At 59.9% G+C, this 10,251-nt stretch overlaps 1 protein-coding gene across 1 annotated transcript in view; it reads left to right on the forward strand.

Moving 5' to 3' along the window:
• The window catches only part of LOC113204996 (kielin/chordin-like protein), a 49,243-nt gene extending 40,512 nt beyond the window's left edge, over window positions 1–8,731 (forward strand). Inside the window, exons 3-17 of the mRNA XM_026420411.2 lie at window positions 436–810; window positions 1,240–1,570; window positions 1,646–1,817; window positions 1,913–2,336; window positions 2,417–2,588; window positions 2,692–2,924; window positions 3,178–3,555; window positions 3,929–4,107; window positions 4,355–4,529; window positions 4,904–5,068; window positions 5,282–5,590; window positions 5,763–5,949; window positions 6,055–6,173; window positions 6,369–6,637; window positions 6,719–8,731. Coding sequence (XP_026276196.2) covers window positions 436–810; window positions 1,240–1,570; window positions 1,646–1,817; window positions 1,913–2,336; window positions 2,417–2,588; window positions 2,692–2,924; window positions 3,178–3,555; window positions 3,929–4,107; window positions 4,355–4,529; window positions 4,904–5,068; window positions 5,282–5,590; window positions 5,763–5,949; window positions 6,055–6,173; window positions 6,369–6,637; window positions 6,719–7,198 — 3,968 coding nt within the window. The 3' untranslated portion in view covers window positions 7,199–8,731. The remainder of the gene's footprint in view (window positions 1–435; window positions 811–1,239; window positions 1,571–1,645; window positions 1,818–1,912; window positions 2,337–2,416; window positions 2,589–2,691; window positions 2,925–3,177; window positions 3,556–3,928; window positions 4,108–4,354; window positions 4,530–4,903; window positions 5,069–5,281; window positions 5,591–5,762; window positions 5,950–6,054; window positions 6,174–6,368; window positions 6,638–6,718) is intronic.
• Window positions 8,732–10,251: the final 1,520 nt, after the last annotated feature.

Here is a 10,251-nt window from a genome sequence, read left to right on the forward strand (position 1 = left end):
CTCTGGGCCGGACAGGGCCGGCGGCCGGGCCAGGACAGGCAACAGGTGAAAGCAGCTGGCTTTAGCAGAACAACGACACACACCAGGACCAGGATCTCTCCGTTGAACCGAACCACGCAAAAGAGTGATGTGGCGACTCCCCCCGACTCCCGCCGCTCTCGCCCCGCTGAATACAATGCCTGGCCATTTTGGCGGAAGGAGGAGGTGCCGTGTGCGCCTGACACCATCTTGCAACATTTTGCCACAATACGCGGCTTCGGCCGGCTTCTTTCTTCCTTTGTGTGTTTGACGACTTCTCGGCTCGTCACCTCTGGGTGGCCACCCGCGAGTGAAAACACCACCGGCAGGGAATCGGCTCCCTGGCGGAACCCCACGCAGAAGTGTTCAGAGTAAGCCTGGCGACATTTTCATGAGTCCCACCTTTGCCGCCCACAGGTGATGCCGCCCCCGAGTTTCTCGGCGACCCGGACAGCCCCGAGGGCTGCTCCGGCCACACGTGCCGCATGCTGTGCGCGTACGGCTTCGCCACGGACGAGCGCGGCTGCCCGCTGTGCCGGTGCTACGACCCCTGCTCCGAGGTGTCGTGCGGCGGCGCGCTGACCTGCCAGCTGGAGGAGCCCGTCTCGTGCACGCGCCCGCCCTGCCTGCCCGTGCCCACCTGCAAGAAGGGCCGCAGCCTGGACAACGTGTGCCCGGCCGGCGCGCCGCTCACCATGCCCGGCAGCGGCGTGCCCCCGCGCCCCTTCCTCTGCGGCCTGGGCGCCGGCCAGCCGCGCTGCCCGCCGCTGTTTGAGTGCTCCGTGCAGCCAGGTGAGTGCCCGACACGGTGTATAGAGTACACCGTGGTGCCCGACCCGACAAGCATCCCGTTATCGACATCGGAGCTTGATATGCTCCCGCGACCCGGCATCGATATCGGGCTATCGAGTCTGCTTCCGTAAATATCGGCCTTTCTAGGTCGCTTACTCAGCAGCCCTATACCATGGACCATGGAGTTTGGAGATATTGTGCTTTGATACTTTCCCACATTCCGACGTCATCAAAATTTCTCGATATTATCGAGTTTTGTTGCACCGAGTCTGTGGTCGAACTGTGGTCGATGTTATTGTCTCGCGACATGAAGCCCGGGAGGCTGCTCCGCCCTGGCCTAAAGGCCCTGGCCGAGCGCTGTGCTCTGCGCCGGGCTGTGCGCCGCCCGGGGGTTAGGCAGCCCAGCTGACGCGCGTGTGTGTCCCGCAGGCAACGACTACGGCGTGTGCTGCCCGGGCGCGGCGCGCGTGGACAAGGCGGGCGCGTGCCCGGCGCGCGGCGAGCACCTCACCCGGCAGTGCGGCCCGGGCTGCCGCCAGGACCAGGACTGCCCCGGCCCGCTCAAGTGCTGCGACGGCGACGTGTGCGGCGGCCGCACCTGCACGCCGCCCACCAACCTGACCGAGTGCCGCCAGCTGCGGCAGCTGTCCGTGCAGCTGTCCGTGTCGGAGCGCGAGGGCCGCGGCTACGTGCCGCAGTGCGACCCCGTGTCCGGCGCCTTCCGCCCGCGCCAGTGCAGCCGCAACGGCCGCGTGTGCTGGTGAGTGCCCGGGCCTGAGCCTGGCCGCCGCGCCCTGCCCCTGTTGCTGTACTCACGTGGCTCCTCCCCCTGCAGGTGCGTCGACCGCGCCGGCAACAAGCTGCCGAACTCCATGGGGCCCAGCTCCAAGGTGCGCTGCCTACCTCACGCCGCCCTGGACGAGGCCCGCGCGTCCGTGTCGGGCCGCGCCATGGGCTCCATGCCGGAGCCGCCGCGTTGCGACTCGCCGCCGGGCCGCTGTGCGCAGGTAGAGTACTGCGACGAGACCAGCGTCACGGGCGTCCTCGTGGACGTGGGCTTGGCACCCTCCTGACCCACCTGACCCATCGCCTGCCCCCGCAGGTGTGCGAGCTCGGCTTCCGCGTGGACCCCGACGGCTGCCCGACCTGCGAGTGCGACGACCCCTGCGCGGGCGCGGTCTGCGGTTCGGGCGAGGAGTGCTTCGCCGCCCGGGAGCCCGACTGCGACGGCCCGTTCTGCAGCGCCACCCCCATCTGCAGGCCGGCGCCCACCGCGGCGCCCACCGCAGCGCCCACCACCCCGCCAACCACCCCGCCAACCACGACCGGCCAGCCCGACGCGGCCGCCGACGCCAGCCCGGACGCCAGCGTGGACGCCAGTGCGGACACCGTGGCCGTGGATAACCCCACCGAGCGGAGCGCCAGCGCGGACCTGCCGTCGGCCGAGGCCAACAGCTCCGAGAGCAGCGGCCCCGACGCGGACTCTGCCGAGGCGGCGCTGGACGAGGACGGCCACCCCGCCACGAGTGAGTACCCCAGCCTCGGCCCTGAGGGCGCCGCCGCCCCTGAGTCAGGCCCCGCCTTGCTAACAGCAGCCTGCTTGCAGTGTGCGAGTACCTGCGCGACTTCCGCGACAAGATGGAGGGCACGCGCGACGGCATGTCGCTGGCGCTGCCGCCGCCCACCTGCCGCCCGGACGGCTCGTTCAACGACACGCAGTGCGCCGCCGGCGAGTGCTGGTGCGTCGACAGCTTCGGCACCGAGATCCCCCAGAGCAGGTGAGAGCGACCACGCCGCCGTCCCGTCCTCGTTCTCCTGAGGCTCCGGCGAGACCCTCACTGACCTTGACCCGTTGCTGACGCCCTCTTCCTTCCTCCACAGGATCGCGGGCCCGGCGCCGTCGCCCGCCTGCAGCGCGCTGCGCGAGTCCCTGGACTGCCTGGACCTGACGTGCCGCCTGGGCTGCGAGTTCGGCTTCACGCTCTCCCCGGACACGCGCTGCCCGCTGTGCGAGTGCCGCGACCCCTGCGCCGAGGCCAAGTGCGGGCCCAACGCCGAGTGCCACGTGGTGGAGGTGGCCTGCGACGCCGAGTACTGCCCGCCCGTCCCCGCCTGTGAGTACCCCGAGAAACAGGCAGTGTCACTATTCATTGATGGCATACTGAACTTTCAAAAATTTCCTATTTTTGGGAACGCAAAATTGTCTCCCGTTGCCCGTGGCGAAAAGTTCGCCACATTTGCAGGGGTGACGCATTTTAAATAGTCTCCTAAACCAACACGTTCCTGCAACAGTCGACACATTTGTTTTCCTTTAAAACAAAGTGTTTATGGACATCTGTGAATAATGCCGCCCCTCTGTCCTCGCAGGCCTGCCCAAGAAGCCGGGCCAGTGCCCGTACCTGGTGCCGGTGGGCGCGGGCTCGTGCGACTACCAGTGCCGCTCCGACTACAACTGCAACGAGACGGCCAAGTGCTGCTCCAACGGCTGCGGCACGCAGTGCATGCAGCCCGTGGTCATGACCGAGTGCCAGCACCGGCGCGCCATCCTGCAGCACGAGTCGCACGAGTCGGGCATCCCCGCCGGCCGGCTGTGGGTGCCGCGCTGCCGCGAGCGAGACGGCGCCTACGAGTCGGTGCAGTGCCACCCGGGCAAGGGCCAGTGCTGGTGCGTGGACGCGCACGGCCAGGAGCTGCCCGGCACCCGCACCGACGGCGACCAGCAGCCCGACTGCCGCGCGCGCAACGGTGAGTAGAGGGTCACGGCCGTTCTCTACCCTGACGAACGAGGGGTAGATAATTCATGAATTAGGTGTGCAAAATTTATGAAACGGATTTGAATTGGCTTGAATTGGACAGAATTGGTTGAATTGGTTTGAATTATTACGACTTTACTTTACTGAATTAGCGTGAATTGACTTAAATTGAATGTAAATTGTCTTGAATTGGACTTTATTGCTTGAATTAATTTTGAATTGGTTTGAATTAGTTTGAATTGGTTTGAATTAGTTTGAATTGGTTTGAATTGGTTTGAATTAGTTTGAATTGGGCAGAATTAAGGGTGTACACTTAGCCGGGGAGTTATCCACCCCTCGCTGACGTGTCTTCGCGCTGCCCGCAGCCGTGTCGGCGTGCCCGGCTCTGCGCTGCGAGGAGGCGTGCCCCCACGGCCACCAGCTGGACGCGCGCGGCTGCCCGACCTGCCGCTGCCGCGACCCCTGCCAGGAGCTGCAGTGCCGCGGCGAGGGCGAGGCCTGCCGCATGGTGCAGGTGCAGTGCGCCGACCCGCCCTGCCACAAGGTGAGTAGCCCTCCCTCGGCCCTCACCTACGCGAGCCTCGCTCTACGCGCTCAGAGAGCGATGACTCTGATCCTATGGCGCCTGCGGATCGCGAGGTAGGCATCACCGCTCGACACTCCTTTGCCGCTGGGCTGCCTACCTCGTCCTCGCCAGGCGCTCGCCGTGTCGGCGACGCAGTCGCGCTGACAAACACTACAAAGAACACCTTTTCTCACTTCTTCACCCCGTCATGCTCGCACGCTTGCAGGTGCCCATGTGCCTGCCGCACAGGGAGAACCCCTGCCTGACGGGCCAGCCCCTGGAGTCGACCAGCACGCCCGGCGGACTCTTCCGCTGCGGCCCCAGCGGCGACTCCTGCCCGGCCAGCCACAAGTGCGAGCTCAGCCCGCTCGGCGAGTACGCCGTCTGCTGCCAGAAGCCTCGTGAGTGTCAGCCTAGTTCCTCTCTTGCAGTTTGTTATTCCACGGTGAAATTATACAACCTACGTAAACCTATTTATGATATAAGGTCCTCTTGGCCCTAACAATAATAACAGAAATATAGCTGTTGGAACGTTGACGTAAATGCAGGGACGTTGTGGTGCTTTAATTGTTTCTCCCGCCGTGCGCCGTGGAGTTAGGCCCCCCATCCGTCGCCTCGGCAGCGTGGAGTGCGGCTCACCTCACTGAGCGGCGGCGGCGGCTGGCGGCGGCTCTCGCTCCTGGGCGGCAACCGTTCCGCGTGGACGGAACAACTACTGTTCTCCCTCCAAATGTTTTTTGTGGTTGGGTGCTGATCGGTTTCACTGCCCCCTCAGGTGACGTGTGCTTCGAGCCGGTGCAGGCGGGGCCGTGCGAGCCCGGCGCCGAGCGCTGGCACTTCAACCCCGAGCGCAACTCGTGCCAGCTGGTGCCGGCGGGCCAGTGCGGCGCGCAGCACAACTCGTTCCCGACCAAGGAGATGTGCAACAAGGTCTGCCCAGGTGAGGCCCACGGCTCTGATGGACCAGAAGAAATGACTGGTTTTTAAGCATATCCCTGAGACGAATTTTGTCATCTTTCTGGAAGGAAATTGTCAAAGTGAATTGGTATACTTTCATTATTCATAGGCGTTGTTTAGTGAGTGCTGCGCTTAGAAACGTAACTTTTGCACGGATAAAACAGCGCCTCATGTTTTATTTTCTTCCTCACGACAGTCCTGAGCCAGTGCGAGCGGCTGCGCGAGAAGAACCAGAAGGCGGCCGACAAGTACAAGAAGTGGACGTTCATCCCGCGCTGCTCGGCCGAGACGGGCGCGTGGCTGCCGCTGCAGTGCCTGACGCAGGTGGGCGTGTGCTGGTGCGTGGCGCCCGACGGCCAGCCCATCAAGGGCACGCTGACCCGCGACCCCAAGCCGTCGTGCCCCGCGGCCAGCTCGGCGGCCAGGGCCAGCAGCCGGCAGGCGCGCCGCCGCCACGACCCGCTCTGGGCGGAACCGGAGCAGGGCGCGGAGGACCCGGAGGAGGGTAAGCACAACTACGCCACCCTTGGGATTTATTTTATAAAAGCCCCAAAAATTCTGGAAACATTGGAACCTTTTCCAGAAAAAAATCAAACATTTTTAGTGAAAAACCTTCAAAAATATCTCAAAAATTAATTTCCGGAAACTTCAAATCCCTGCTGGTTCTGTGGTTGCAGCTGTCGCCAAGCTGCTTCGCGGCCTGGACCCAGCGGTGGCCGAGCTGCTGCAGCGCCTGGACCAGCCGCTGCCCGCAGCGCTGCCCGCCTCGCTGCCCGTGCCGCCCGAGAGGCGCACCCGCTGCCTGGCGCTGAGGGACCGCGCCGAGGACGAGGCCTCCGCCCTGCAGTGTGACCACCACGGCGGGTGAGCCGAGCTGAGCGGCACATGCACGCTGATGACGATGCGGCTGTCCTGTGGCAACGCCCCACGGTGCAACGCCCTTTGTTAACATGATTGTCCTTCGGGCAGGTTCGCGCCGACCCAGTGCCTCCCCAAGGACGACCCCGAAGGCGAGTGCTGGTGCGTCGACGAGGCAGGCAACCAGCTTGTCAACACCACTACGTTTAAACGTGGTGCCAAGATCTGCTGTAAGTGCAAACAACTTTTTCGCTCCGGGTGTACTGGGTAAACGACGACCAATTACACTTCTGACCATTGCTTCCTACCGGTTGACTCTACCACTGTTTGCCTGCACGCACGAAGGCATTTGTCTTATGTTTTTGAATGTCATCGTGCGTGCCGCGCCGCGCCATTGTGCTCACGCATGCTAATCCCTCCCGCAGTGCCCACGCCCATCGAGGCGGTGGAGGTGTCGCTCGGCTTCCTGGGCGAGCCCGGCGTGGTGGACGCGCGCGCGGAGCTGCTCGTCCTGGAGGCGGTGCGCGGGCTGCTCGCCGGCCTCGACCAGTCCGGGCCCGGCGGCCCCGGGACCGCGCGGACGGCGACGAGGAGCGAGGGTCTGCGCGTCACCCTGGGGCCCGGCAGGGCCGTGGCCACCTTCAGCCTGCACGGCCCCGGCAAGGTGGACACGGCGTTCCACCTCGAGGAGATGGTGAGTCCTGCTGCAGTCCCGCTTCATCCCGCCGCCGAGCCCCGCCCCGAGTCACCACCGCTCTAATCTCGCTCTCCGCAGGTCAAGTCCGGCGCGCTGAGCGTGGGCCACGAGTCCGGGTCGGCGATGGTGGCCGACATCACGCAGTCGCGCTTCAGCCACCGCGTGGCGCAGCTCGACGCGGACGACGAGGGCGGCAGGCCGCCGCCGAGCCGCGTCATCGCCCTGCAGCACCGCGAGATCGTGTCCGAGTCCACGGTGTCCGAGGTCACGTCCTACCACACGGCCATCCTCGTGCTCAGCGCGGCCTCGGCCTTCGTCATCGTGGTCCTGGCGGTGTTGGCCGCCCTGTACCGCCGCCGCATGATCGTGGCCGCGAAGCAGGGCGGGCAGCACGGCCAGGACGACGACGATGACCGCTTCGGCCTGGGGCCGGGCAACGAGCCCGTGTACGTGGTGCGGCTGCCGTCGCCGCCGCCCCTCGACAAGCACGGCCGGGTGCTGGGGGTGCCGCTGGGCGTGCCGCTGGCGCAGGAGGACATCAAGGACATCAAGGCGTGATGCTGTCCAGCCCGGGACCCGCGGTCCCCTCGCGTTTTAAACGGATGACTTTTAACGCTGTGCAAAGTTCTCACTTTAAAAGTCATAGGTTTGAATAGTTGGCGCTGTTCTTGTAGTGCTCCAGCCGGTACTGTCCAGACCTGACCAGACCATTACGCTGGCAATCAAGAAGGACGGGAAGGAAAATGTTCCACTCGCGGCTATAAGTTCTTAAATTGTTTTTTTATCTCGAAAATCCGAGCAAATTTTTAAAGTGGGCTGTGACAGTTGTTGAGGCCAGTCGACGGCGACAGGTTTTGTGTGGAGCCTGTTCAGGTTTAGTCCTGGTAGACATGGTGGCTCCACGCTGGCCGCGCGCTGCGAGTCCTTCTGGAAGAATTGAGTTAGTTTGGGCGCGTAGCCAGGATTTAACTTTGGGGGAGGTTATGTCTCCCCTTTTGCCTACTTACAAGCGAATTGGACTTCTAATCGCCTACCCATCAGGCCGTACTCGATGTTCAATCGCCAAAAAGTCGATCACTTTTCCTGGGGGGGGGGGGGGCTTATGACGTGCATGAACTCTCCCTTGGTGTCATCTCTCGTGGCCTGGGTGACGGCGTCTTGCGAAGATCGTTGTATAAAATTTATGTCGAGTTCATCCGGTACGTCTTCGAATACTGCTGATTCGAGAGGCCACTTTACAAACTTGAGTGTTGGCAACAAGGATCGGAGTGGGAAAAAGGATCGTGCTTCGTTTCAAGAACCGTACCAGTTAATTATGTCGTCGACTGAGGCCTACAATCCCAGGCCAAGCCGACATTATCAACCAAGTCCTAACTGTCGCGGTTCCCCATTTCATCCTGCGATGGAGAGTCACTTCGATTTCCCCTCTCCCCTCCTGTGTTTCAATATGCAGGCGGCCAGGAAATGAAGAAGTAAAGAGTATCACGCTGATTTAGATTAAAAGTTTTCATCATTGTAATATATTCAAGCGTTGAAAAATGCACCTGTATAAATATTCATAACGATTAAGAGAGTCATTCAAATCGAGTGAGTACGATGTTTATGTGTGATTTAAGTGCCTAATTTTTGAGTGAATGTGCAACTATGAATAATTAGTTAAATTAAGGGGCAATGTTATTTCAATCTGCAGAAGGGGAATAATCGCCCTTGTTTCGACTATTCTGACTGAGGAAAATACTCCCATCACAATTCAATGTAAGGTTACTTTTGTGTGTGAAAACATTGTTACTTAAAATTAAGTTTAAGGCTTTTTAAACTCTCAGATATCCCAAACAAGTTTCCAAGGCATACTGAAATATGTCAAAAATGTAACTTATTTGCAAATGTAAAAATTCCACGTTTCATGCTACTGGATCGTTTCATCTGGTGTGGAATACTCGATTTCTGACTGTGTGGAGAGTTTCACTTTAGCTTTTTGTAGTAATTTATTTATGTAGAGTTACTCCCTCCCTGATATTGTCATCACCTTGCCTCTCAGAGCTGACTGCGATGTAAAATCAATACTTGTGAAATAAAGACTTGATAGACGTATGCTGGCTATCTGATTGTGCTTTAAAAGTCGCCACTTTCAAATCACTCCCCCTTTCACTCTCTTTAACGGACATACTAGGCGACTGACTCACACACTGACCCTGCCTGGCGCGCAAGCGTGCAGGTAGGTTGCCTATTTTGCTTGGGGCTTTATGGCACCGTAAACTCGACGACGATAGGCAAACCCACGTCTGTGTACTGTGTGTTAAGGGCTACGACACAGCAGTAGGCGTGTTTGCCTACTCGCTCCACCCGTAAGGCGCCAAATGGCCCCTAGGGTGTGCAATCCAGCAACACTGGTGTGTCGCCTCCCCCCTCCCCCGCCTGTCACACAATTCGGTGCGGCATAAGGGATCGTCCAGTAAGTACGTCCATTTTTCTCCGATTCATTCGACAAACTGTCGGAGCCCAGCGCCTGCGAGACTCTGGATAGGCCACCCCGCAGCACACGCGTGCACTGTAGGCACGATTTTGCCTGCCTACCAGGCGCCATGAAAGCCTCCATGGTGAACTCGGCAGGTTCGTAACGGCGAATGAGAAACGCACTGTTTTTCAACGAATGTGACGTCACATTCGTTTCAATGTTAATCGTGTCACGTTCGTTTGAATGTTGTGTCATACTCGTTTAAACGTGAATCGGCCAAGCCTGGGCGCCATTAGAGCATCACCTCACCTGAAATCACGTTTAAATGAATGTGACACAATATTCAAACGAATGTGACATGTTTCACATTAAAACGAATGTGACGTCACATTCCTTGACGTACTTTCTGGATGATCCATAACTACGAAAGGGTTGATGAGTCGCCCGGCACGTTTGGTTGTAAAGAAGCCTCCATTATTTTCGACCACATGGAGGTAATTTGAGAGCAGATTGCTGCATTTGAGTACGCGTGGTCGTCCACTTTGTGGTCGTGTACGAGAAATTGGACGGTATAATCTGTGCTGTCCTTTTTGACATTGGTAGAGAGAGAGAGAGAGAGAGAGAGAGAGAGAGAGAGAGAGAGAGAGAGAGAAGGGGGGGGGGCGTTGTGACGATGTGACCAGAACAACAGCGGGTGCCGGTGAGTATGATTAGTGGATATTACCGTGATCTGCCGTGATCTACGTTGAGATAGCGGAGTGGCGTTTGAATATTGATTAGAGTAGTTTAATCCCCTCCCCTGCTTTCCCAGGAAGAAGTCACTCCGCTCCGCGCCGCTCGCTCTGGCCCTGTTCCATTCGACGGTGGATGAGACCGAAGCTGGAAGTGCCCTCCCCTCCCCATACCCTTTCCTCCTTTCCCTCGCCTTCGGCTTAAGTTACAGGTTTGTGTTTTGCAAGTTCAAGCCCAAGGCCGCACTCGCGAAGCACAGAGGCTACCTTCCCACCGGGCGCGAGCATGATTGGTCTGCTTCTGGGAAGTCCGAAGTGTTTGTGTGTGAGTGAGTGAGAGCGTGCGAGCTCGTCTGTGTGTGTTCGCTGTAACGGGTACGTTACATTTTTAGTCAGTGAACCCTGCGTTGCCTTGGCCGGCCGCG

Source organism: Frankliniella occidentalis, unplaced genomic scaffold (assembly GCF_000697945.3).
Source record: "Frankliniella occidentalis isolate FOCC.00 unplaced genomic scaffold, Focc_3.1 Scaffold269, whole genome shotgun sequence".
Lineage (NCBI taxonomy): Eukaryota > Metazoa > Arthropoda > Insecta > Thysanoptera > Thripidae > Frankliniella > Frankliniella occidentalis.